At 46.0% G+C, this 27,959-nt stretch overlaps 1 protein-coding gene across 1 annotated transcript in view; it reads right to left on the bottom strand.

Annotated features, from left to right (window-relative positions):
• Positions 1–5,895: 5,895 nt before the first annotated feature.
• The window catches only part of LOC120991890 (sialic acid-binding Ig-like lectin 10), a 63,169-nt gene continuing 41,105 nt past the window's right edge, over positions 5,896–27,959 (bottom strand). Inside the window, exon 6 of the mRNA XM_040420634.1 lies at positions 5,896–6,103. Coding sequence (XP_040276568.1) covers positions 5,915–6,103 — 189 coding nt within the window. The 3' untranslated portion in view covers positions 5,896–5,914. The remainder of the gene's footprint in view (positions 6,104–27,959) is intronic.

Genomic DNA, 27,959 nt, shown 5'->3' with positions numbered 1-27,959 from the left:
AGTCTCAGGTAGGGGACAGAACACACAACTGTACAGAAATACATATGGTGGTAGAGGCAAAGGTCGATGTAGACAGGGATGTGAAGGTAGAGGCGGCGGGGAAGGGGGTTTAGACAATACCCCTCCTGCATCTTAATACATGTTGAGAAATAAGAAGTATTGTAACTTCTAAACGCCACCCATCCATCAAAAAAGACGACCTACAAGTGGTCAACCTATCATCTCGTTTTTTATCTGAGATTGATATGCAGGTTCTCCGCAAGTGCCTTTCATTTGTTCCCATCCAGAGATTCAAACTCTTTGGATGGGTCAAAGATCTCCACCTCTTTACACGCAAACTCAAATGGCAAACTTTTCATCACGAATGATTGCCGTAAATGCGAAGAGCTGGAGATTGAGGAAGAAGATTTGCCTGATGTACAGATTCTGGCTGACCTCTTTACAGAAGGCCAGCGGGATCTGGGTGATGGTCCATTTACAACTCTACGCTTACCGTCTAAAAAGCTTCCTCCTATTAGTGATAGTACTCTGATAGATACTTTTGTGACAGTCTTTACCAACAAACTTCGCTCCCTTGAATTACATCCGTTCGGGGCAGATAATTTAGAATATTCGGAAAGAGAGGCTCTAAAAGGACTCGAACAGAACAATACGATCGTAATTAAGCCGTCAGACAAATTAAGCCGTCAGACAAAGGGGCAAAATTGTGGTCCTAGGGCACAAACAGTATCAAAATATGTGTAGTAAAATTATTAGCGACAAACAAACATATAAGCGCTTGCAATCTGATCCCACACAGCTTTTTAAAAATTAGTTATCGGTAATTCTAAGCAAGGCCCGGAGACTGAATTTAATCAACAAAACTGAGCTGGCATATCTCTTACCGGAGTATCCAGTCACAGCCGCCTTCTTTGGCCTGCCCAAGCTCCACAAAGGATGTCATCCTCTAAAAGGCAGACCAATTGTGTCTGGCATTGGAAGCCTAACTGCAAATATTAGCACATATATGGATACAATTTTGAGACAGTTTGTGTCCAGTTTGCCGTCCTATGCAAGGGACACTATGGATGTCCTAGGTCACCTTAACAGTATTCAATGTGACACGGGCACATTCCTTGCCAGCCTGGATGTTGAAGCCCTCTACACCTCTATTCCACATGGTTTGGGCTGTAGAGCAGTACTCACCTTCCTTCAACAGAGAGGGGAGCATCTTAAACGACATAACAAATTTCTGATGGACCTTTTACAGTTCATTTTGTCACACAATATCTTTTTGTTTGATAGGCAGATCTTCCACCAGCTCAGGGGAGTGGCAATGGGGAGCCCATGTGCACCCACCTTCGCCAATCTGTACCTGGGCTGGTGGGAGAGAGAATATATATTTTGTGACGAATTGGAACAATACACATCACTAATCCCTCTCTGGATTAGATACATCAACAATGTATTGATCCTCTGGAAAGGAAGTAAGATACAGTTGCAGGACTTTGTTGCAGTCCTAAATCAGAACTAGTTGGGGTTATTCTTTACCTCAGAAATTAATGATAGACAAATCTCGTTTCTGAATTTATCAATTGCCATCAACGATTCTGGTCAGATTATTACAAATGTATACAGGAAATCCACGGCTACCAACAATCTCCTTAAATGGAATACCCAAAGGGCAATATTTGCGGATTTGCAGGAATTGTTCTAGATGATCTGATTTTAGGTCTGTAACAGATTTCCTGGCACCCCAACTGGGTAGCTCCGTTTATGGATACTCCTAGTACTTCCCGAGGGCTCCAAGCACTCCACTTGACACCGTAAGCACTGCAGACCCCACGAACCACCGCAGTTTGGTTGGGGTCTCGCCGTCTCCTACTCACCCTGGACCTACGACAAGGCTCCAGGTGGTGAACTTCTTTTCCTTCAGAGAGCGATGCAGGAACAAGCTCTTAAAAGAGATAAGTGATTATAGCCAGGGGAGTATACAGCATATAGCATTTCACCAGTGTAGATACAGCATTTCCCCCCACACATGAGACGAGGCTCTATATTGAGGGTAAAACAGGAACTCTTTAATGGGGCTACATGTCCGCATTTTATGCAGGTCTTCTGGCAAGCGATGCTCCCCCTGGAGACCTTGTGGAAGACTGCAACAGTTTATACATTAGCCAATCACATGTATTTACAGTATTGAAACCTTCCCAGCAACCACCCCCCTATGTCTGTGAAACAATCAATAAAATACAATCGGTAATGCCTGTGACGCAATCAACAAAATACAATGGGCATTGCCTGTGATACAATTACCAAACACAATTAACTAAACACAATAGGCTCTGCCTACCCAACATATCCCCATAATTTATACATCCATGGGTAGCTCTGATCTGGGTGTACAAATTATCCAAAAAACACCCAGATCCGAGCAGGGGTTCCTGAATTCCATGAAAGTCACTCTTAACTCCCAAAATTAGGGATCAACAAGCTGATAGCTTCAGGATCATTGGTACATATGACAGAGCACATAGAAAGGTGCGACAAATCTTGACTGAAAATTGGGGCATTTTATTGACTGATCCAGATATCGGGAAACTGGTCCCCACTAGTGATGAGCGAGCATCCTCAGCCGAACTGCTGTTCGGCTCGAGCATCGCTATGTTTGGCAGATCCGAGTGCTCGGCCGAATAATTTGGGTGCTCGAATACAATTTAATACAATGGAAGTCAATGGGAGAACCCCAGGCACCCCATGCTCGGAAGATAAGAGGGTGTCTGGTTCATAAAAAAAGGTTAGAAATTGATGGAAACCCCATCAAAATGGTTTGGCAACAGCATTAAGAGGATAGCTGGATGCGTCTTAGACTCCTATTATGTATGACATACAATAGACAACCACACAAAGGCTATATGCCAAAAGCCAGGTATGTACAATTACGAATATTCCAAAAAACTAATATATAGCAATAGAGTGAATATTATGTAATAATTATGTAGTAAGTCAGCGATAATATCTGACACTGGAAAATCTGGGTAATAACTCAGTGTAGATCGCAAGTTATTTCCCAGCCTTCCCAGTGTCAGATTTTATCACTTAGTTATTACTCAGCTTTCCCAGTGTCAGATATTATCCTAGTGTAGGTCACGAATATTCTAGTCGCAAATTTTCCATACAAAAGACTACATTAATAAGCTTGTCATAAGACTCTGTCTAATATTCTTGTCAGAAGACTATGAAACCAATAGATAGCGCTATTGAGTTATAAACAGTGCCCCCTATTAATTTCATAGTCTTCTGACAAGAATATTTGTCTTGTCATAAGACTGTGAAACCAATATTCTATTGGTTTTCATAGTCATATGACAGCTGAAAAACAAGGCAGATTCTGCTCATTTGCATATCTTTCCCATATGCCCATGTTTATGCAAATGAGTTTTTACATGACAAAACTGTACAGAAAGGTTATTGAATATTATGTTTGGACAATCGTAAAACTTTTTGTCGCCCTAATAATATTGATCTAGGTGTGCAGGTCCACCCAAGCCATCCAACAGATGCAAAATAACTTTGAGGTTTACTGGTTCTCAGTCAGATAAGAGCTGGTTTGGAATATCTCATAGTGCACAAGGCTGCCATTGTAAGGTATGCTGACTAAGCCTGTCATCTGTCTCATGGCTTGCACATACCTGGCTTTTGTCATGTAGCCTTTGTGTGGTTGTCTATTGTATGTTGTAGATAATAGGAGTCAAAGATGCATCCAGCTATCCTCTTAATGCTGTTTCAAAACTATTTTGATGGGGTTTCCATCATACTATATTCGATCTTTCATTAACTGCAAATCCGTTGGGGTTGTGTATCTAATGACATGTACATGTGGCATTAAATATGTTGGTAAAACAAAGTGTGAATTCAGGAGACGTATTGGTGAGCACATTTTAGACATAAAAAAACTGTAGGGTACACCGGTAGCTCACCATGTTTCTGAGTGACACAATGGCAGAACTCAATCTGTCAAATTTCAAGGGATTGAGCTTATCAAAAGATGTATCAGTAGTTCTCTCTTGCGATTATCCCTGGTCCCCTCCGTACAATTCCCCTGTTAGTGGCCTTCGTTTAATGTTCCCCCGTTACAGTAACGCTGCTGCGCTTCCACACAGGGCATATTTCTTTCCTGTGTTGCTCCCAGCCTGTCAGTGCCGCTTGAGTGATGTCCCGATTGGCTGGGAGACACATGGCTATGCCCCTAAGGGCTGGGTGCGAGTATAAGAAAGGGGAGGTTTTTTTTATTAAAAACTTTTTTTTTTTTTAATCATTATTAAAGATACTTTTTTTTTAACTTTATTTCTGTCCCACACTGGGACTTTAACTTTTGGGGGTCTGATCCCCTCTGCAATGCATTACAATACATCTCCTAGGCTTCCGTAGAAAGCAGGTCCCGGTGTCTCTGCAAGGCATCGGGTTCCTGTTACCGCAGCGTGGGAACCTAATGGGAACCCTTACCCACCGCAAACACCTCCTATGCTGCTGTCAGCACTGATCGTGGTATAGAAAGGTTTAATCTGCTGGCATTGGCCTTTAAAGGATACAGCAGGGACCCGGCTATCATAGACTGCTGGCTTCCTGCACTGATCGGGCGCACAAATTGCGGGAAGTCACTTTCCGAATATGTCATATTTCGGGAAGAGTTTAATGTAAGTACTTATTTATTTCTATAATTTTCAGCCATTGTAAGATAGCATTTGTCCTTAACCCCTTCAAGACCAGACACTTTTTTTTTTCATTTTTGTTTTTTATTCTCAGCCTTTCCAAAGCCATAATTTTTCCATTCCCAAAGCCGGATGAGAACATGTTATTTGCGGGACAAGTTCTACTTTCCACAAGGTGAAGGCATTAGTTTTTTTTTTATTATTAACGTTTTTTATTGTTTTAAAATAAAAGATGATACAGCCGAATGGTATACAGCCATAATATATGAGTATGAAAAACAAAAAGGGGGAAAACAAAAAACACTGAGGGATGAATACATACACTGTTTGATCAGTTGAAGACAACAAGTGAAGCGTCGTATTCAAAATTACAATACTGCAAAACAGATTTGTCAGTAATAACATAGTTAACCAACGGTGAGGGCTATTTTGTTCGTAGGTAATGTGTCTAGCTATCAGAAAAGAGTTACACTATTCAGGTAATCCAAATATGTCACTGAGTGTGAAGGGGTTGCCGGTGTAAAAGGGGAGGTGTTGAAGGGGGGAGGAGGAAGATAGAAAAGAGATGAGGTTCAGGAAAAACGCCTGAAACTCTTCCAAGGGGACCATACGTCAATAAAGATGGGACGTGTATGTGCTTCCCAATGGGAGAGTTCTTCTAATCTGTAAATTTGATCAATTTTGTTGATCCAAGCGGCCTCAGCTGGGGCTTCACTGGAAAGCCAGGCAGTCGCAATAAGGATTCTGGCTGCAGCCAATAATATAAGATAGAGAGATCTGACTTTTTTGCAAGTCTTGCTTAAACCCAGACTAAGAAGGGCTAGGTCAGGAGAGCATGGGATAGTTAAGTTGCAGATGCTATTACATTTATTGATTATATTGGACCACCAATCATTGATGATATGACAACTCCACCAAATGTGGTAAAAGGTGAAGGCATTAGTGCAGTGACTGGCACAGGGTGGGACATTAATATGGACAGATAGAGGAGACTGGCCATTGCTTCGAGTCTGGATTGTTGAGGGGATAGTTTAATGAGAAGAAAACTGATTATCAAATAGCTATCGAAGATGAGATAAAGAAACGAAGATGAGAATGAAGCAGAAAATCAATACAGTCCTTAGCCTAGTTGTGAGATGTGGGGTTGGGGCCCTGGGTAATAAAAATACATAATGCATGTCTGTGGGCACAGCTCTTCTTTCAATACAGTAAGACCCTTTAATTCAATTATGAGGAGTTTTCCTAATTTGACAGTATTCAGTCTCCATGTTTTCAGTGACGACCTCCTTTGATCTCACTTTGGAGAACTCAACGCTTGCATACTGCACATCACCATGATTCATATATTCTAGGTCATCTCCTTGAGAGGATTGAAGGTTTTCTTGTGTAGCATCATCTGGAGGAACAACATTCTAGGAGAGAAAAGATCCAAGACCTGTTATTTATCTCATAGATGTCACAACAGAGAAACAATATGCGTCCATCAAATTCAGCCTATTTTATAGCCATCTATTTGTAGGGAGTATTATACCTAATGTTGTGCGAAGCAAAGTGAAGCATCCAAAGTGGCGTTCAGTCCAGCTTTTAGGAAAAATTTGTGTTAAAGTACCCTTTTATCTAAAATGGTGGCTGGAGTTGTCTTACAAAGAATGGAAAAAAATATTTACCTTATCCACTTGTTCACACAGAGACAATCTGCTTCTCTCTTGATTAAAAAAGACCTGCTGAAGGACCTGAGCTAAGCGTGATTATGTCACCGAATATTCCCAGCGTAATCACGTGGTGACATCAACACTGATGACGTCACCATGTGATCATGCTGGGAGCACGCTGTAATGTCATCACGCTCAGCGGAGGTCCTTCGGCAAATATTTTTCTATTTAGAGAGGAGCGGACTACCTGTGTGAGAGCAAGTGGATGGGGTGAGTGCTTTATTAGTTTTTTTTAAACCTAAAAAGCCATATTGCACTAGAGTATTACCATTTTAATGCTGTTAGACGGGTGCACTTCTGTCTAAGCGGCCGTTAAGTACGGTCCCATTGATTGGTAGGCTGAATGGGGTTTTAACATAGCAAAATTTCTTGTCAAACTTCGACGAAGCTGCCAAATTAAAATTTTCAAAACTTCACTAATCTCTAATCATATCCATTATATTGTTGTGAGTAGGTAGAAGTATTATAGTACCGTAGTTATATTCTTGTACATAGGAGCAGTTTTATAGTAGTTATATTCCTGTACATAGGAGCAGTATTATAGTAGGTATATTCTTGTACATAGGAGCAGTATTATAGTAGTTATATACTTGTACATAGAAGCAGTATTATAGTAGTTATATTCTTGTACATAGGAGCAGTATTATAGTAGTTATATTCTTGTACATAAGAGCAGTATTATAGTAGTTATATTCTTGTACATAGGAGCAGTATTATAGTAGTTATATTCCTGTACATAGGAGCAGTATTATAGTAGTTATATTCTTGTACATAAGAGCAGTATTATAGTAGTTATATTCTTGTACATAGGAGCAGTATTATAGTAGTTATATTCTTGTACATAGGAGCAGTATTATAGTAGTTATATTCTTGTACATAGAAGCAGTATTATAGTAGTTATATTCCTGTACATAGGAGCAGTATTATAGTAGTTATATTCTTGTACATAGGAGCAGTATTATAGTAGTTATATTCTTGTACATAGGAGCAGTTTTATAGTAGTTATATTTTTGTACATAGGAGGCAGTATTATAGTAGTTATATTCTTGTACATAGGAGCAGTATTATAGTAGTTATATTCTTGTACAAAGGAGCAGTATTATAGTAGTTATATTCCTGTACATAGGAGCAGTATTATAGTAGTTATATTCTTGTACATAGGAGCAGTTTTATAGTAGTTATATTCTTGTACATAGGAGGCAGTATTATAGTAGTTATATTCTTGTACATAGGAGCAGTATTATAGTAGTTATATTCCTGTAAATAGGAGCAGTATTATAGTAGTTATATTCTTGTACATAGGAGCAGTATTATAGTAGTTATATTATTGTACATAGGAGGCAGTATTATAGTAGTTATATTCCTGTACATAGGAGGCAGTATTATAGTAGTTATTTTCTTGTACATAGGAGCAGTATTATAGTAGTTATATTCTTGTACATAGGAGCAGTATTATAGTAGTTATATTCTTGTACATAGTAGCAGTATTATAGTAGTTATATTCCTGTACATAGGAGTAGTATTATAGTAGTTATATTCCTATACATAGGAGGCAGTATTATAGTAGTTATATACTTGCACATAGGAGGCAGTATTATAGTAGTTATATTCTTGTACATAGGAGCAGTATTATAGTAGTTATATTCTTGTACATAGGAGCAGTATTATAGTAGTTATATTCTTGTACATACAGGGAGTGCAGAATTATTAGGCAAGTTGTATTTTTGAGGATTAATTTTATTATTGAACAACAACCATGTTCTCAATGAACCCAACAAACTCATTAATATCAAAGCTGAATATTTTTGGAAGTAGTTTTTAGTTTGTTTTTAGTTTTAGCTATTTTAGGGGGATATCTGTGTGTGCAGGTGACTATTACTGTGCATAATTATTAGGCAACTTAACAAAAAACAAATATATACCCATTTCAATTATTTATTTTTACCAGTGAAACCAATATAACATCTCAACATTCACAAATATACATTTCTGACATTCAAAAACAAAACAAAAACAAATCAGTGACCAATATAGCCACCTTTCTTTGCAAGGACACTCAAAAGCCTGCCATCCATGGATTCTGTCAGTGTTTTGATCTGTTCACCATCAACATTGCGTGCAGCAGCAACCACAGCCTCCCAGACTCTGTTCAGAGAGGTGTACTGTTTTCCCTCCTTGTAAATTTCACATTTGATGATGGACCACAGGTTCTCAATGGGGTTCAGATCAGGTGAACAAGGAGGCCATGTCATTAGATTTTCTTCTTTTATACCCTTTCTTGCCAGCCACGCTGTGGAGTACTTGGACGCGTGTGATGGAGCATTGTCCTGCATGAAAATCATGTTTTTCTTGAAGGATGCAGACTTCTTCCTGTACCACTGCTTGAAGAAGGTGTCTTCCAGAAACTGGCAGTAGGACTGGGAGTTGAGCTTGACTCCATCCTCAACCCGAAAAGGCCCCACAAGCTCATCTTTGATGATACCAGCCCAAACCAGTACTCCACCTCCACCTTGCTGGCGTCTGAGTCGGACTGGAGCTCTCTGCCCTTTACCAATCCAGCCACGGGCCCATCCATCTGGCCCATCAAGACTCACTCTAATTTCATCAGTCCATAAAACCTTAGAAAAATCAGTCTTGAGATATTTCTTGGCCCAGTCTTGACGTTTCAGCTTGTGTGTCTTGTTCAGTGGTGGTCGTCTTTCAGCCTTTCTTACCTTGGCCATGTCTCTGAGTATTGCACACCTTGTGCTTTTGGGCACTCCAGTGATGTTGCAGCTCTGAAATATGGCCAAACTGGTGGCAAGTGGCATCTTGGCAGCTGCACGCTTGACTTTTCTCAGTTCATGGGCAGTTATTTTGCGCCTTGGTTTTTCCACACGCTTCTTGCGACCCTGTTGACTATTTTGAATGAAACGCTTGATTGTTCGATGATCACGCTTCAGAAGCTTTGCAATTTTAAGAGTGCTGCATCCCTCTGCAAGATATCTCACTATTTTTGACTTTTCTGAGCCTGTCAAGTCCTTCTTTTGACCCATTTTGCCAAAGGAAAGGAAGTTGCCTAATAATTATGCACACCTGATATAGGGTGTTGATGTCATTAGACCACACCCCTTCTCATTACAGAGATGCACATCACCTAATATGCTTAATTGGTAGTAGGCTTTCGAGCCTATACAGCTTGGAGTAAGACAACATGCATAAAGAGGATGATGTGGTCAAAATACTTATTTGCATAATAATTCTGCACTCCCTGTAGGAGCAGTTTTATAGTAGTTATATTCTTGTACATAGGAGCAGTATTATAGTAGTTATATTCTTGTACATAGGAGCAGTATTAGGCTACTTTAACACTTGCTGCAGAGGATTCCGGCAGGCAGTTCCGTCGTCGGAACCGCCTTCTGGATCCGTCAAAATGTATACAAACTGATGGCATTTGTCATACGGATCAGGATCCTGATCTGTATGACAAATGCATTGAAATGCCGGATCCGTCTTTCCGGTGTCATCGGAAAAACGGATACGGCATTTTTTTTCTCCAAATTTTTGCAGTCTGAGTATGCGCAGACCGCAATGCCAGATCCATGTTGCCAGAACACTCAGGGCCAGATCCGGCATTAATGCATTTCAATGGGAAAAAATGCCGGATCCGCCATTCCGGCAAGTGTTCCGGAATTTTGGACGGAGATAAAACCACAGCATGCTGCAGTATTATCTCCGTCCTGAAAAGCCAAAAAGACTGACCTGAAGACATCCTGATTAGTGATGAGCGGCAGGGGTCATATTTTCGAATTCGCAATATTTTGCGAATATTTCGTAGAATATTCGTAGAATATTTGCAAATTCGAATATTCGTTATATTCTACGATTTTTTTACTCAAAAAATCTACAAGGTAATGATCGTGTAATAAGCAAATTTTAATTGCAAATTTTTCAACTTTTAAACAAAGAATATTATAGCACTATATTAGCTAAATTGCTATATATTCTTTTTTTTTCGAATATTCGCTATATTGCTATAACTTAGTTTTTTCGAATATTCTGAATATTCTAAAACAAGAATGTATAGCAATATAGCGAATATTCGAAAAAAACTAATATAGAGCAATTTAGCTAATATAGTGCTATATTCTTCTTTGTCTAATAGTTGTAATTTTTTTCTCATCTGAAGTTCAGATTGGAAAAAAAAAATTACAACTATTAAAAAAAAAAGATTATAGCACTATATTAGCTAAATTGCTCTATATTCATTTTTTTTGAATATTCGCTATATTGCTATTACTTAGTTTTTTCGAACATTCTTAATATTATAAAACAAGAATATATAGCAATATAGCGAATATTAAAAATAAAAAGAATATAGAGCAAAATTCGCAAACAACACTACTCAAGTATATTGCAGCCTTCTTATTGGCCCACAAGATAGAAGCAGCAGGGGCGTAGATAAGGGGGGGGGGGGTTAGGGGGGTTCAAACCCCCCCAGAGTGTAACTATGAGTCTATGACACAAAGACACATACTGTGTAGACAGTGTATTCAGTCCACCCCCACTGCTCCTGTGCTCCGCCTCCGTGACTCCGTCTCCCGGCGGCCGGCCGCGTAACGTCACTCACTCCAACGTCACGCGCCTGCTCCGCCTTCATTAATAAAGTCAGAGGAGCAGTATTATAGTAATTCTATTCTTGTACATAGGAGGCAGTATTATAGTAGTTATATTCTTGTACATAGGAGGCAGTATTATAGTAGTTATATTCTTGTACATAGGAGGCAGTATTATAGTAATTATATTCTTGTACATAGGAGCAGTATTATAGTAGTTATATTCTTGTACATAGGAGCAGTATTATAGTAGTTATATTCTTGTACATAGGAGGCAGTGTTATAGTAGTTATATTGTTGTAAATAGAAGGCAGTACTATAGCTGCTATTATTGTGGCAACTGGGTCTTCTAGGACTTATAATTTTGTGCATATGAGACATTATTATTAGTGGTTTTATTTTTATTTTTGATATGTAAAAAAAACGATTTGATACATATGCATATGCAAATTAACCTGAGATGAGACCTGTGCCTGAGATGAGTCCAGCGTGAAGGAGCCCAGCACCGCCCCACATCCTCAGAATTTCTGACTTCCTCCCTGACGTCAGAAAGCTAGAGCGCCGTTGTCACGGCTGAGGATGGGGGAAACCCTCAGCCGTGCGATGCCAGAAGATGGATGGTAGCTGCTAGGCCAGGACCACAGGATCAGGGAGCAGGTCACCTCCTATCGTGCCCCTAATGCTGACCCTGACTCCTGTCCGTATGAGCCAACCCAGATGGTAGGAGGGCTCATACTCCGGAATCTAGGGTCCCTACTAGCCCTCAGGGTAGCCCTGGACTAGGAGCAGGGTAAGACGACCTGTTCCTCCAGGACACGGACGAACAGGAGTCTCACTGGCCAAGCTGCAAGGAAGGGGGAACATATACAGACATATGGATATGGCAGGTGAACTACACCAGATCCAAACCTACCTGCCACAGCCTCGCTGACTGGAACCCATGCACCAGTACTGCTGTCCACAAAAAGTGGAAGGAGCATGCGCCTGCGGCGTGACGTAGTGAGGGACGTCACGTTACGCTGCCGCCGGCCGCCTAGTTTTAGTATTTGAAGAGCGGCAGCCAGCCTGCCTGCCCGCCCACTCGCCCAGTGCCCAACTGCCCATGCCCAGGCAGTGAATGGATGGTGAAAAACTGATGTAATTGTGATTGTGAATACTATTTCGAGTCCTGACAGTCCTGACAGACAAGGCTGAACGGGTTAGCACTGATATCAATTCACCGTTTGGAACCAGTGACACCACTGGATGTTTTGGATGAGCTCGCTAAGAGAAAAGAGAAACTAGATATGTCATAACTTTGGTAAGTAATGCTTGTTATATCTCCTGCATTATATATTCTGAATAGGGATGAGCGAACCCGAACTGTATAGTTCGGGTTCGTACCGAATTTTGGGGTGTCCGTGACACGGACCCGAACCCGAACATTTTCGTAAAAGTCCGGGTTCGGGTTCGGTGTTCGGCGCTTTCTTGGCGCTTTTTGAAAGGCTGCAAAGCAGCCAATCAACAAGCGTCATACTACTTGGCCCAAGAGGCCATCACAGCCATGCCTAATATTGGCATGGCTGTGATTGGCCAGTGCACCATGTGACCCAGCCTCTATTTAAGCTGGAGTCACGTAGCGCCGCACGTCACTCTGCTATGATCAGTATAGGGAGAGGTTGCAGCTGCTTCGTTAGGGCGAGATTAGGCAGATTAACTCCTCCAAAAGACTTCATTCTGTGATCGATCTGCAGCTGTGGATCATTGAAGTGCTATTATTGACTTGCTCACTTTTTTGAGGCTGCCCAGAGCGTTTTTAGATCACTTTTTTTCTGGGGTGATCGGCGGCCATTTCGTGACTTGTGGTGCGCCAGCACGAGCTATCACCAAGTGTATTTAACCATCGATAGTGTGGTTATTTTGTGCTATATCCTACATCAGCTGCAGGCTGAGCCTGTGTCACCGAAGTGCATTTAACCATCAACAGTCTGGTTATTTTTTGGCCATATACTACATCAGCTGCAGGCTGAGCCTGTGTCACCCAAGTGTATTTAACCATCGATAGTGTGGTTATTTTGTGCTATATCCTACATCAGCTGCAGGCTGAGCATGTGTCACCCAAGTGCATTTAACCATCAACAGTCTGGTTATTTTTTGGCCATATACTACATCAGCTGCAGGCTGAGCCTGTGTCACCGAAGTGCATTTAACCATCAACAGTCTGATTATTTTTTGGCCATATACTACATCAGCTGCAGGCTGAGCCTGTGTCACCCAAGTGTATTTAACCATCGATAGTGTGGTTATTTTGTGCTATATCCTACATCAGCTGCAGGCTGAGCCTGTGTCACCCAAGTGCATTTAACCATCAACAGTCTGATTATTTTTTGGCCATATACTACATCTGGTGCAGGCTGAGCCTGTGTCACCCAAGTGCATTTAACCATCAACAGTGTGGTTATTTTTTGGCCATATATTACATCAGGGGCAAGTTGAGCCTGTCACCCAGCGCCTAAAAAATAGACCTGACATTTCTATTCAACCAAATCTGTACTGTTTTAGCTGGTCAAGTTATTTGTATTGACCGTAAAAGCACACTTTTTGTTCTGGGTTGAAAAAGCATTCCCAAATTTGCCATTCTCAAAATAACTAGTTTCTGGTATTTGAGGCCTACTTGAAATCTATCCCAAAAAGAAAATCTTACATTGAAGGTATTGATAGTGTCATTCAGAAAAACCTAAGACACACGCTAGCGTGCTGATAGAAGTGTGATTCTGTGATTAAACCTATACCTGTCACACAGCGCAAAAAAAAACAGGTCTCACATCTCTATTCAACCAAATCTGCACAGTTTTAGCTGGTCAAGTTATTTGTAGTGACCGTAAAAGCAGACTTTTTGTTCTGGGTTGAAAAAGCATTCCCAAATTTGCCATTCTCAAAATAACTAGTTTGTGGTATTTGAGGCCTACTTGAAATCTATCCCAAAAAGAAAATCTTACATTGAAGGTATTAATAGTGTCATTCAGAAAAACCTAAGACAGACGCTAGCGTGCTGATAGAAGTGTGATTCTGTGATTAAACCTATACCTGTCACACAGCGCAAAAAAAAAACAGGCCTCACATCTCTATTTAACCAAATCTGTACTGTTTTAGCTGGTCAAGTTATTTGTAGTGACCGTAAAAGCACACTTTTTTTTTCTGGGTTGAAAAACCATTTCAAAAATTTGCCATTCTCAAAATTGTGGTGAACGGGAACAATGAGGAAAACATCTAATAAGGGACGCGGACGTGGACGTGGACATGGTCGTGGTGGTGTTAGTGGACCCTCTGGTGCTGGGAGAGGACGTGGCCGTTCTGCCACAGCCACACGTCCTAGTGAACCAACTACCTCAGGTCCCAGTAGCCAGCAGAATTTACAGCGATATTTGGTGGGGCCCAATGCCGTTCTAAGGATGGTAAGGCCTGAGCAGGTGCAGGCATTAGTCAATTGGGTGGCCGACAGTGGATCCAGCACGTTCACATTATCTCCCACCCAGTCTTCTGCAGAAAGCGCACAGATGGCGCATGAAAACCAAGCCCATCGGTCTGTCACATCACCCCCATGCATATCAGGGAAACTGTCTGAGCATCAAGTTATGCAGCAGTCTCTTATGCTGTTTGAAGACTCTGCTGCCAGGGTTTCCCAAGGGCATCCACCTAGTCCTTCCCCAGGGGTGGAAGAGATAAAATGCACTAACGCACAACCACTTATTTTTCCTGATGATGAGGACATGGGAATATCACCTCAGCACGTCTCTGATGATGATGAAACACAGGTGCCAACTGCTGCGTCTTTCTGCAGTGTGCAGACTGAACAGGAGGTCAGGGATCAAGACTGGGTGGAAGACGATGCAGGGGACGATGAGGTCCTAGACCCCACATGGAATGAAGGTCGTGCCACTGACTTTCAGAGTTCGGAGGAAGAGGCAGTGGTGAGACCGAGCCAACAGCGTAGCAAAAGAGGGCGCAGTGGGCAAAATCAGAACACCTGCCGCCAAGAGACTCCGCCTGCTAATGACCGCCGCCATCTGGGACCGAGCACCCCAAAGGCAGCTTCAAGGAGTTCCCTGGCATGGCACTTCTTCAAACAATGTGCTGACGACAAGACCCGAGTGGTTTGCACGCTGTGCCATCAGAGCCTGAAGCGAGGCATTAACGTTCTGAACCTTAGCACAACCTGCATGACCAGGCACCTGCATGCAAAGCATGAACTGCAGTGGAGTAAACACCTGAAAAACAAGGAAGTCACTCAGGCTCCCCCTGCTACCTCTTCTGCTGCTGCCGCCTCGGCCTCTTCTGCTGCTGCCGCCGCCTTGGCCTCTTCTGCTGCTGCTGCCGCCGCCTCGGCCTCTTCCTCCGCCTCTAGAGGAACGTTGGCACCTGCCGCCCAGCAAACATGGGATGTACCACCAACACCACCACCTGCGTCACCAAGCATCTCAACCATGTCACACGGCAGCGTTCAGCTCTCCATCTCACAAACATTTGAGAGAAAGCGTAAATTCCCACCTAGCCACCCTCGATCCCTGGCCCTGAATGCCAGCATTTCTAAACTACTGGCCTATGAAATGCTGTCATTTAGGCTGGTGGACACACACAGCTTCAAACAGCTCATGTCGCTTGCTGTCCCACAGTATGTTGTTCCCAGCCGCCACTACTTCTCCAAGAGAGCCGTGCATTCCCTGCACAAACAAGTGTCCGATAAAATCAAGTGTGCACTGCGCAACGCCATCTGTGGCAAGGTCCACCTAACCACAGATACGTGGACCAGTAAGCACGGCCAGGGACGCTATATCTCCCTAACTGCACACTGGGTAAATGTAGTGGCGGCTGGGCCCCAGGCGGAGAGCTGTTTGGCGCACGTCCTTCCGCCGCCAAGGATCGCAGGGCAACATTCTTTGCCTCCTGTCTCCTCCTCCTCCTACTCAGCTTCCTCCTCCTCTTCTTCCACCTGCTCATCCAGTCAGCCACACACCTTCACCACCAACTTCAGCACAGCCCGGGGTAAACGTCAGCAGGCCATTCTGAAACTCATATGTTTGGGGGACAGGCCCCACACCGCACAGGAGTTGTGGCGGGGTATAGAACAACAGACCGACGAGTGGTTGCTGCCGGTGAGCCTCAAGCCCGGCCTGGTGGTGTGCGATAATGGGCGAAATCTCATTGCAGCTCTGGGACTAGCCGGTTTGACGCACATCCCTTGCCTGGCGCATGTGCTGAATTTGGTGGTGCAGAAGTTCATTCGCAACTACCCCGACATGTCAGAGCTGCTGCATAAAGTGCGGGCCGTCTGTTCGCGCTTCCGGCGTTCACACCCTGCCGCTGCTCGCCTGTCTGCGCTACAGCGTAACTTCGGCCTTCCCGCTCACCGCCTCATATGCGACGTACCCACCAGGTGGAACTCCACCTTGCATATGCTGGACAGACTGTGCGAGCAGCAGCAGGCCATAGTGGAGTTTCAGCTGCAGCACGCACGGGTCAGTCGCACTGCGGATCAGACACACTTCACCACCAATGACTGGGCCTCCATGCGAGACCTGTGTGCCCTGTTGCGCTGTTTCAGGTACTCCCCCAACATGGCCAGTGGCGATGACGCCGTTATCAGCGTTACAATACCACTTCTATGTCTCCTTGAGAAAACACTTAGGGCGATAAAGGAAGAGGAGGTGGCCCAGGAGGAAGAGGAGGAAGAGGAGTCATTTTTAGCACTTTCAGGCCAGTCTCTTCAAAGTGACTCAGAGGGAGGTTTTTTGCAACACCAGAGGCCAGGTACAAATGTGGCCAGACAGGGCCCACTACTGGAGGACGAGGAGGACGAGGATGAGGAGGAGGTGGAGGTGGAGGAGGATGAGGATGAAGCATGTTCACAGCGGGGTGGCACCCAAAGCAGCTCGGGCCCATCACTGGTGCGTGGCTGGGGGGAAACACAGGACGATGACGATACGCCTCCCACAGAGGACAGCTTGTCCTTACCTCTGGGCAGCCTGGCACACATGAGCGACTACATGCTGCCGTGCCTGCGCAACGACAGCAGAGTTGCCCACATTTTAACGTGTGCGGACTACTGGGTTGCCACCCTGCTGGATCCCCGGTACAAAGACAATGTGCCCACCTTACTTCCTACACTGGAGCGTGATAGGAAGATGCGCGAGTACAAGCGCACATTGGTAGACGCGCTACTGAGAGCATTCCCAAATGTCACAGGGGAACCAGTGGAAGCCCAAGGCGAAGGCAGAGGAGGAGCAAGAGGTCGCCAACGCAGCTGTGTCACGGCAAGCTCCTCTGAGGGCAGGGTTAGCATGGCAGAGAAGTGGAAAAGTTTTGTCACCACGCCACAGCTAACTGCACCACCACCTGATACGGAACGTGTTAGCAGGAGGCAACATTTCACTAACATGGTGGAACAGTACCTGTGCACACCCCTCCACGTACTGACTGATGGTTCGGCCCCATTCAACTTCTGGGTCTCCAAATTGTCCACGTGGCCAGAGCTAGCCTTTTATGCCTTGGAGGTGCTGGCCTGCCCGGCGGCCAGCGTTTTGTCTGAACGTGTATTCAGCATGGCAGGGGGCGTCATTACAGACAAACGCAGCCGACTGTCTACAGCCAATGTGGACAAGCTGACGTTCATAAAAATGAAACATGCATGGATCCCACAGGACCTGTCCATCCCTTGTGCAGATTAGATATTAACTACCTCCCCTTAACAATATATTATTCTACTCCAGGGCACTTCCTCATTCAATACTATTTTTAATTTAATTTTACCATTATATTGCGGGGCAACCCAAAGTTGAATGAACCTCTCCTCTGTCTGGGTGTCGGGGCCTAAATGTGTGACAGTGGCCTGTTCCAGTGGTGGGTGACGTGAAGCCTGATTCTCTGCTATGACATGAAGACAGATTCTGCGCTGACATAAGGCCAGATTCTCTGTTACGGGACCTCTCTCCTCTGCCTGGGTGCCTGGGCCTAAATGTGTGACAGTGGCCTCTTCCAGTGGTGGGTGACGTGAAGCCTGATTCTCTGCTATGACATGAAGACAGATTCTGCGATGACATAAGGCCAGATTCTCTGTTACGGGACCTCTCTCCTCTGCCTGGGCCTAAATGTGTGACAGTGGCCTGTTCCAGTGGTGGGTGACGTGAAGCCTGATTCTCTGCTATGACATGAAGACAGATTCTGCGCTGACATAAGGCCAGATTCTCTGTTACGGGACCTCTCTCCTCTGTCTGGGTGCCTGGGCCTGAATGTGTGACAGTGGCCTGTTCCAGTGGTGGGTGACGTGAAGCCTGATTCTCTGCTATGACATGAAGACAGATTCTGCGCTGACATAAGGCCAGATTCTCTGTTACAGGACCTCTCTCCTCTGTCTGGGTGCCGGGGCCTAAATGTGTGACAGTGGCCTGTTCCAGTGGTGGGTGACGTGAAGCCTGATTCTCTGCTATGACATGAAGACAGATTCTGCGCTGACATAAGACCAGATTCTCTGTTACGGGACCTCTCTCCTCTGCCTGGGTGCCTGGGCCTAAATGTGTGACAGTGGCCTGTTCCAGTGGTGGGTGACGTGAAGCCTGATTCTCTGCTATGACATGAAGACAGATTCTGCGCTGACATAAGGCCAGATTCTCTGTTACGGGACCTCTCTCCTCTGCCTGGGCCTAAATGTGTGACAGTGGCCTGTTTCAGTGGTGGGTGACGTGAAGCCTGATTCTCTGCTATGACATAAAGACAGATTCTGTGCTGACATAAGGCCAGATTCTCTGTTACAGGACCTCTCTCCTCTGTCTGGGTGCCGGGGCCTAAATGTGTGACAGTGGCCTGTTCCAGTGGTGGGTGACGTGATGCCTGATTCTCTGCTATGACATGAAGACTGATTCTGCGCTGACATAAGGCCAGATTCTCTGTTACGGGACCTCTCTCCTCTGCCTGCGTGCCTGGGCCTAAATGTGTGACAGTGGCCTGTTCCAGTGGTGGGTGACGTGATGCCTGATTCTCTGCTATGACATGAAGACTGATTCTGCGCTGACATACAGCCAGATTTGCTGTTACGGGACCTCTCTCCTCTGCCTGGGTGCCTGGGCCTAAATGTGTGACAGTGGCCTGTTCCAGTGGTGGTGTCACGAGGTTGTCGAGGACCACGCCTGACTCCGTTATACCCGGGGTCAGGAAGTCGCAGCGGTTGGCTGCACGCTCTATTTAAGATAGGGCTGTTTTCCTTATGGCAGCTTTCTGGGTTTGCTTAGCAAACCCTTTTGGCTCACTCAGGGATCCGTAGCTCCTTCTCCTCAGCTGTTCCTTGTCCAGCACTCCCAGACCTCCTTATATTTCTCTCTCACACTTCCCTGGTTGCCAGAGATAGATCTTCCTGCCTGGACATCTATTCTGACTTTCTGGAGCTGTGTTGCTGCGTTCGCTGGTAGTTGGTCCAGAACGCTACCCTCCGGATCCCTGTTGGACCTTTTTGGTTTATTGTGGTCGCCCACCTGGGTGTATGTGTTTGTATGTTTTGTCTGTCCTCTCCCTGGTGTTTCCCTCTTAGTGATAGTGGTGCGGACTAGCGATCCCACCGGCCTGTTCACTATCCAGGGCTCATATTAGGGAAAGCCAGGGTTTAGGCACGCGATCGCCGCACGGGTGAGGAACCCGTCTAGGGACGTCAGGGCAGTCAGGTGCCAGCCGCAAGGTGAGTTAGGGGTCACCACCTTTCCCTCTCCCTTGGGCAGGGCTTTCCCTGTTTTCCTCCCTGTGCGTGTCGTCGGTCATTACATTATCTCTGGCCCTTATTTTGTGTAGGTAAAAAAAAAAAAAAAAAAAAAAAAAAAAAAAATTTTTACCTACTTAGAATCCAGTATGGATCAAATTGCTGCTCTGTCCAAACAATTTCATGGCCTGTCTTTGGAGGTGGTAGGATTGAAGGCGTCGGTCCTCCAGCAACAGCAGCAATTACAACTGACGGCAAGCCCAGCGGTTGCTACTGGTAACCAGGTTGTTGCGGAACCCAAGGTCCCTCTCCCTGACAGATTTTCTGGGGGAAGGGACAAGTTTTTGACATTCCGTGAGGCCTGTAAGTTATATTTTAAACTGCGCCCTTACTCCTCTGGTAATGAAGATCAGCGGGTGGGGGTTGTTATTTCCCTGCTGCAGGGGGATCCGCAGTCCTGGGCGTTCTCTTTACCTACTGATTCCCAGGCTCTTCGGTCAGTGGATGAGTTTTTTGGGGCCTTGGGTCTCATATATGATGACCCTGACCGAGTCGCCCTGGCTGAATCAAGATTACGGAGACTCTTACAAGGAGAGCGGCCGGTAGAGGAGTATTGCTCTGAATTCCGTAGGTGGGCTACGGATACCCAATGGAACGACCCGGCTCTCAGGAGTCAGTTCTGCTCTGGGTTATCCGAAAGGGTTAAGGATGCGCTTGCATTATATGAGACCCCCTTTTCCCTTGATGCGGTTATGTCCCTTTCTATCCGAATAGATAGACGCCTTAGGGTCAGGTTGAAAAAACCGGAGCAATTGGTAACCCCTCCCAAGCAGCAGTTAGTCTGTACGGACTTAGACGAGCTTATGCAGCTAGGAGGAACTACTCGTCAGGTCCGTCCTCCTGAGGCTCGCCGTAGGCGTGGGGTTTGTTTTTTTTGTGGGGAGAGGGGTCATTTCATTAATGTCTGTCCTTCTTTCCTCAGAAACAAAAGACCGTCGGAAAAACTACTAACCCCAGGCTGTGTGGAGGATGTCAGCCGGGGGGTATACGTTTCCTCCATACGTACATCGCAATTTGTGTTGCCAGCGGTTATTATTTTTGGTGATAAGACGGAGACTATTTCTTTCTTTCTAGACAGTGGAGCAGGGGTAAATTTGATAGATGCCCATTTTGCCCGCACTTTGGGTTTGTCTCTCTGTACTTTACAGAGACCCATTCCCATATTCGCTATTAATTCTGCTCCCCTGTCTCAGAGAAACCTCACACACATGGTTCATAATTTACACCTTCGGGTAGGGGACCACCATAACGAGATGCTTTCAGGTTATGTTCTGGAGGGGCTTCCCACTCCGGTAGTGCTGGGTCTTCCCTGGTTGGTAGCGCACAATCTAGTAGTGGATTGGCAGGCCAGGGAGATATTGGAGTGGAGTGAGCAGTGCAGAGAAAATTGCTTAAATAGCAATTGCTTAGTCGCCTCCATAACTACCCTACCTACATTTATTTCGGACTTTGAGGATGTTTTTTCTGAAAAGGGTTGTCAGAAGTTACCACCTCATCGTCCTTATGATTGCCCGGTTAACTTTATTCCCGGCGCAAAATTACCCAAGACCAGGTTATATAATCTTTCGGGTCCAGAGAGACAAGCCATGAAAGATTATATCTCCGAGAGCTTGGCTAAGGGACACATCAGACCCTCTTCTTCACCCGTGGCTGCAGGGTTTTTCTTCGTTAAAAAGAAAGATGGGGGCCTGCGTCCATGCTTAGATTTTCGCGAATTAAATCAGATAACCATCCGAGACCCATACCCTCTTCCTCTCATTCCTGACCTGTTTAATCAGATTGCGGGTGCTAGGTGGTTCTCCAAACTTGATCTTAGGGGTGCCTACAATCTGATTCGTATTAAGGAGGGGGATGAGTGGAAGACAGCGTTTAACACCCCTGAGGGGCATTATGAAAATCTAGTTATGCCTTTCGGTCTGACCAATGCTCCTGCCGTCTTTCAACATTTCGTTAATGACATTTTTAGTCATCTAATCGGCAGGTTTGTGGTAATATACCTAGATGATATTTTAATTTATTCGTCCGATCTGAAAACACATGAGGTGCATGTCAGACAAGTACTGCAGGTCCTACGGACGAATGAATTATATGCTAAAATTGAAAAATGTGTCTTCGCCGTTCAGGAGATACAATTCCTGGGTTATTTTTTATCTGCGTCAGGTTTCCGTATGGATCCTAGGAAGGTCCAGGCGATTTTAGATTGGGATCTTCCTGAGAACCTCAAAGCACTACAACGGTTCTTGGGCTTCGCGAATTTCTATAGGAAATTCATTAAAAATTATTCACTTATTGTAAAACCGCTTACTGACATGACTAGGAAGGGGACTGATTTTTCTAAATGGTCTGACGCCGCTAAAGTTGCTTTTTCCTCTCTAAAAGAGAGGTTTACCTCGGCACCTGTACTGGTCCAACCTGATGTCTCTCAGCCTTTTATTGTTGAAGTCGATGCGTCAGAGGTGGGAGTGGGGGCGGTGCTGTCTCAGGGTCCGTCTCCTGGCAAATGGCGTCCTTGTGCTTTCTTTTCTAAAAAACTATCTGCAGCAGAAAAGAACTACGATATTGGCAATAGGGAACTATTAGCTATTAAACTTACGTTTGAGGAGTGGCGTCCCTTCTTAGAGGGTGCAGTCCACCCCGTCACTGTAATTACGGACCACAAAAATCTTCTGTACCTCGAATCAGCTAAGCGTCTCACCCCTAGACAGGCTAGGTGGTCGCTATTTTTTACCAGGTTTAACTTTGTGATTACCTTTCGTCCTGGGGCAAAGAACACCAAGGCTGATGCACTATCTCGTTGTTTCCCTGGAGGGGGTAATGTGAGTGATCCGGTTCCCATTCTTCAAAGAGGAGTGGTTGTTTCTGCGGTACACTCTGTTTTGGAGGGGAAGGTGTTAGAGGCCCAGGGGGACGCCCCGGTCTCTTGCCCCTCAGAGAAATTGTTTGTACCGTTGAACTTACGTTTCGAATTATTAAAGGAACATCATAATTCGGCACTTGCTGGGCACCCGGGTAGTAAAGCAACCTTTTTGGTGGCCAAGGTTGCGTCAGGATGTATTGGATTTTGTGTCTTCTTGTTCTACCTGTGCGCGCGCAAAAGTTTCACATACACGTCCTGCAGGGTCTCTATTACCACTCGTCATTCCCAATAGACCGTGGACACATCTGTCAATGGATTTTATCACTGACTTACCTTTGTCTGCGGGTAAAACAGTTATTTTGGTAGTAGTGGACAGGTTTAGCAAAATGGTACACTTCATTGCGTTACCCGCACTACCTAATGCTAAGACTCTTGCTCAGGTATTCGTCAGTGAAATCGTGAAGCTTCACGGGGTCCCCTCCGATGTTGTTTCAGATCGGGGTACCCAGTTTATTTCTAAATTTTGGAAAGCTTTTTGTTCTCGTTTGGGGGTACACTTGTCCTTTTCCTCTGCTTTCCATCCTCAGTCGAATGGACAGACTGAGCGTACCAACCAAAACCTTGAGACATATCTAAGATGTTTTGTGTCTGAAAACCAAGAGTTGTGGTCATCATATTTACCGTTAGCTGAGTTTGCCATAAATAATCGTCGTCAGGAATCCACTGGCAAGTCACCATTTCTTGGTGCATATGGTTTTCATCCCCAATTCTGTACTTTCAAAGAGGGGGGGTCTTCTGGGGTTCCCGAAGAGGAACGGTTTTCGTCATCTCTTTCATCGGTATGGCAGAAGGTGCAAGCTAACTTGAAAAATATGGGAGGTAAATACAAATGCATGGCTGATAAGAGACGGTAGCCAGGTCCGGACCTAAGAGTGAATGACTATGTGTGGTTGTCTACTAGGAATATTAAATTGAAGGTTCCCTCTTGGAAACTGGGTCCTAGGTTTATTGGCCCTTACAAAATTGTAGCCATCATCAACCCCGTGGCTTTTCGCCTGGAGTTACCTCAGACTTTTAAAATTCATAATGTTTTTCATAAGTCGTTACTCAAAAAATATGTTCCACCTCTAGAACCATCACCGCTGCCACCCCCTCCTGTTGTCGTGGATGGTAACCTAGAATTTCAGATATCCAAAATTGTTAATTCTCGTCGGGTCCGCCGCTCTCTTCAATATCTGGTGCATTGGAGAGGTTACGGTCCCGAGGAAAGAATGTGGGTTCCTGCGTCTGAGGTAAACGCCGACAGGCTAGTTCGGGTTTTTCATGCCTCTCATCCTGGGAGACCTTGTCCTGAGTGTCCGGAGGCCCCTCGTAGAGAGGGGGGTACTGTCACGAGGGTGTCGAGGACCACGCCTGACTCCGTTATACCCGGGGTCAGGAAGTCGCAGCGGTTGGCTGCACGCTCTATTTAAGATAGGGCTGTTTTCCTTATGGCAGCTTTCTGGGTTTGCTTAGCAAACCCTTTTGGCTCACTCAGGGATCCGTAGCTCCTTCTCCTCAGCTGTTCCTTGTCCAGCACTCCCAGACCTCCTTATATTTCTCTCTCACACTTCCCTGGTTGCCAGAGATAGATCTTCCTGCCTGGACATCTATTCTGACCTTCTGGAGCTGTGTTGCTGCGTTCGCTGGTAGTTGGTCCAGAACGCTACCCTCCGGATCCCTGTTGGACCTTTTTGGTTTATTGTGGTCGCCCACCTGGGTGTATGTGTTTGTATGTTTTGTCTGTCCTCTCCCTGGTGTTTCCCTCTTAGTGATAGTGGTGTGGACTAGCGATCCCACCGGCCTGTTCACTATCCAGGGCTCATATTAGGGAAAGCCAGGGTTTAGGCACGCGATCGCCGCACGGGTGAGGAACCCGTCTAGGGACGTCAGGGCAGTCAGGTGCCAGCCGCAAGGTGAGTTAGGGGTCACCACCTTTCCCTCTCCCTTGGGCAGGGCTTTCCCTGTTTTCCTCCCTGTGCCTGTCGTCGGTCATTACAGGTGGGTGACGTGAAGCCTGATTCTCTGCTATGACATGAAGACAGATTCTGCGCTGACATAAGGCCAGATTTGCTGTTACGGGACCTCTCTCCTCTGCCTGGGTGCCTGGGACTAAATGTGTGACAGGGGCCTGTTCCAGTGGTGAATGACGTGATGCCTGATTCTCTGCTATGACATGAAGACAGATTCTGTGCTGACATAAGGCCAGATTCTCTGTTACAGGACCTCTCTCCTCTGTCTGGGTGCCGGGGCCTAAATGTGTGACAGTGGCCTGTTCCAGTGGTGGGTGACGTGATGCCTGATTCTCTGCTATGACATGAAGACTGATTCTGCGCTGACATAAGGCCAGATTTGCTGTTACGGGACCTCTCTCCTCTGCCTGGGTGCCTGGTCCTAAATGTGTGACAGTGGCCTGTTCCAGTGGTGAATGACGTGATGCCTGATTCTCTGCTATGACATGAAGACTGATTCTGCGCTGACATAAGGCCAGATTCTCTGTTACGGGACCTCTCTCCTCTGCCTGCGTGCCTGGGCCTAAATGTGTGACAATGGCCTGTTCCAGTGGTGGGTGACGTGATGCCTGATTCTCTGCTATGACATGAAGACTGATTCTGCGCTGACATACAGCCAGATTTGCTGTTACGGGACCTCTCTCCTCTGCCTGGGTGCCTGGGCCTAAATGTGTGACAGTGGCCTGTTCCAGTGGTGGGTGACGTGAAGCCTGATTCTCTGCTATGACATGAAGACTGATTCTGCGCTGACATAAGGCCAGATTTGCTGTTACGGGACCTCTCTCCTCTGCCTGGGTGCCTGGGCCTAAATGTGTGACAGTGGCCTGTTCCAGTGGTGAATGACGTGATGCCTGATTCTCTGCTATGACATGAAGACAGATTCTGTGCTGACATAAGGCCAGATTCTCTGTTACGGGACCGCTCTCCTCTGTCTGGGTGCCGGGGCCTAAATGTGTGACAGTGGCCTGTTTCAGTGGTGGGTGACGTGATGCCTGATTCTCTGCTATGACATGAAGACTGATTCTGCGCTGACATAAGGCCAGATTTGCTGTTACGGGACCTCTCTCCTCTGCCTGGGTGCCTGGGCCTAAGTGTGTGACAGTGGCCTCTTCCAGTGGTGGGTGACGTGAAGCCTGATTCTCTGCTATGACATGAAGACAGATTCTGCGCTGACATAAGGCCAGATTCTCTGTTACGGGACCTCTCTCCTCTGCCTGGGTGCCGGGGCCTAAATGTGTGACAGTGGCCTGTTCCAGTGGTGGGTGACGTGAAGCCTGATTCTCTGCTATGACATGAAGACAGATTCTGCGCTGACATAAGGCCAGATTCTCTGTTACGGGACCTCTCTCCTCTGCCTGGGTGCCTGGGCCTAAATGTGTGACAGTGGCCTCTTCCAGTGGTGGGTGACGTGATGCCTGATTCTCTGCTATGACATGAAGACAGATTCTGTGCTGACATAAGGCCAGATTCTCTGTTACAGGACCTCTCTCCTCTGTCTGGGTGCCTGGGCCTAAATGTGTGACAGTGGCCTGTTCCAGTGGTGGGTGACGTGATGCCTGATTCTCTGCTATGACATGAAGACTGATTCTGCGCTGACATAAGGCCAGATTCTCTGTTACGGGACCTCTCTCCTCTGCCTGGGTGCCTGGGCCTAAATGTGTGACAGTGGCCTGTTCCAGTGGTGGGTGACGTGATGCCTGATTCTCTGCTATGACATGAAGACTGATTCTGCGCTGACATAAGGCCAGATTCTCTGTTACGGGACCTCTCTCCTCTGCCTGGGTGCCTGGGCCTAAATGTGTGACAGTGGCCTGTTCCAGTGGTGGGTGACGTGATGCCTGATTCTCTGCTATGACATGAAGACTGATTCTGCGCTGACATAAGGCCAGATTTGCTGTTACGGGACCTCTCTCCTCTGCCTGGGTGCCTGGGCCTAAATGTGTGACAGTGGCCTGTTCCAGTGGTGGGTGACGTGAAGCCTGATTCTCTGCTATGACATGAAGACAGATTCTGCGCTGACATAAGGCCAGATTCTCTGTTACGGGACCTCTCTCCTCTGCCTGGGTGCCTGGGCCTAAATGTGTGACAGTGGCCTCTTCCAGTGGTGGGTGACGTGAAGCCTGATTCTCTGCTATGACATGAAGACAGATTCTGTGCTGACATAAGGCCAGATTCTCTGTTACGGGACCTCTCTCCTCTGCCTGGGCCTAAATGTGTGACAGTGGCCTGTTCCAGTGGTGGGTGACGTGAAGCCTGATTCTTTGCTATGACATGAAGACAGATTCTGCGCTGACATATTGCCAGATTCTCTGTTACGGGACCGCTCTCCTCTGCCTGGGTGCCTGGGCCTAAATGTGTGACAGTGGCCTGTTCCAGTGGTGGGTGACGTGAAGCCTGATTCTCTGCTATGACATGAAGACAGATTCTGCGCTGACATAAGGCCAGATTCTCTGTTACAGGACCTCTCTCCTCTGTCTGGGTGCCGGGGCCTAAATGTGTGACAGTGGCCTGTTCCAGTGGTGGGTGACGTGATGCCTGATTCTCTGCTATGACATGAAGACTGATTCTGCGCTGACATAAGGCCAGATTCTCTGTTACGGGACTTCTCTCCTCTGCCTGGGTGCCTGGGCCTAAATGTGTGACAGTGGCCTGTTCCAGTGGTGGGTGACGTGATGCCTGATTCTCTGCTATGACATGAAGACTGATTCTGCGCTGACATAAGGCCAGATTTGCTGTTACGGGACCTCTCTCCTCTGCCTGGGTGCCGGGGCCTAAATGTGTGACAGTGGCCTGTTCCAGTGGTGGGTGACGTGAAGCCTGATTCTCTGCTATGACATGAAGACAGATTCTGCGCTGACATAAGGCCAGATTCTCTGTTACGGGACCTCTCTCCTCTGCCTGGGTGCCTGGGCCTAAATGTGTGACAGTGGCCTCTTCCAGTGGTGGGTGACGTGAAGCCTGATTCTCTGCTATGACATGAAGACAGATTCTGCGCTGACATAAGGCCAGATTCTCTGTTACGGGACCTCTCTCCTCTGCCTGGGCCTAAATGTGTGACAGTGGCCTGTTCTAGTGGTGGGTGACGTGAAGCCTGATTCTCTGCTATGACATGAAGACAGATTCTGCGCTGACATAAGGCCAGATTCTCTGTTACAGGACCTCTCTCCTCTGCCTGGGTGCCTGGGCCTAAATGTGTGACAGTGGCCTGTTCCAGTGGTGGGTGACGTGAAGCCTGATTCTCTGATATGACATGAAGACTGATTCTGCGCTGACA

Source organism: Bufo bufo, chromosome 1 (assembly GCF_905171765.1).
Source record: "Bufo bufo chromosome 1, aBufBuf1.1, whole genome shotgun sequence".
NCBI lineage: Eukaryota > Metazoa > Chordata > Amphibia > Anura > Bufonidae > Bufo > Bufo bufo.
Note: the sequence above shows the minus strand (reverse complement) of the source record. Positions and strands in the feature narration are given on the sequence as shown.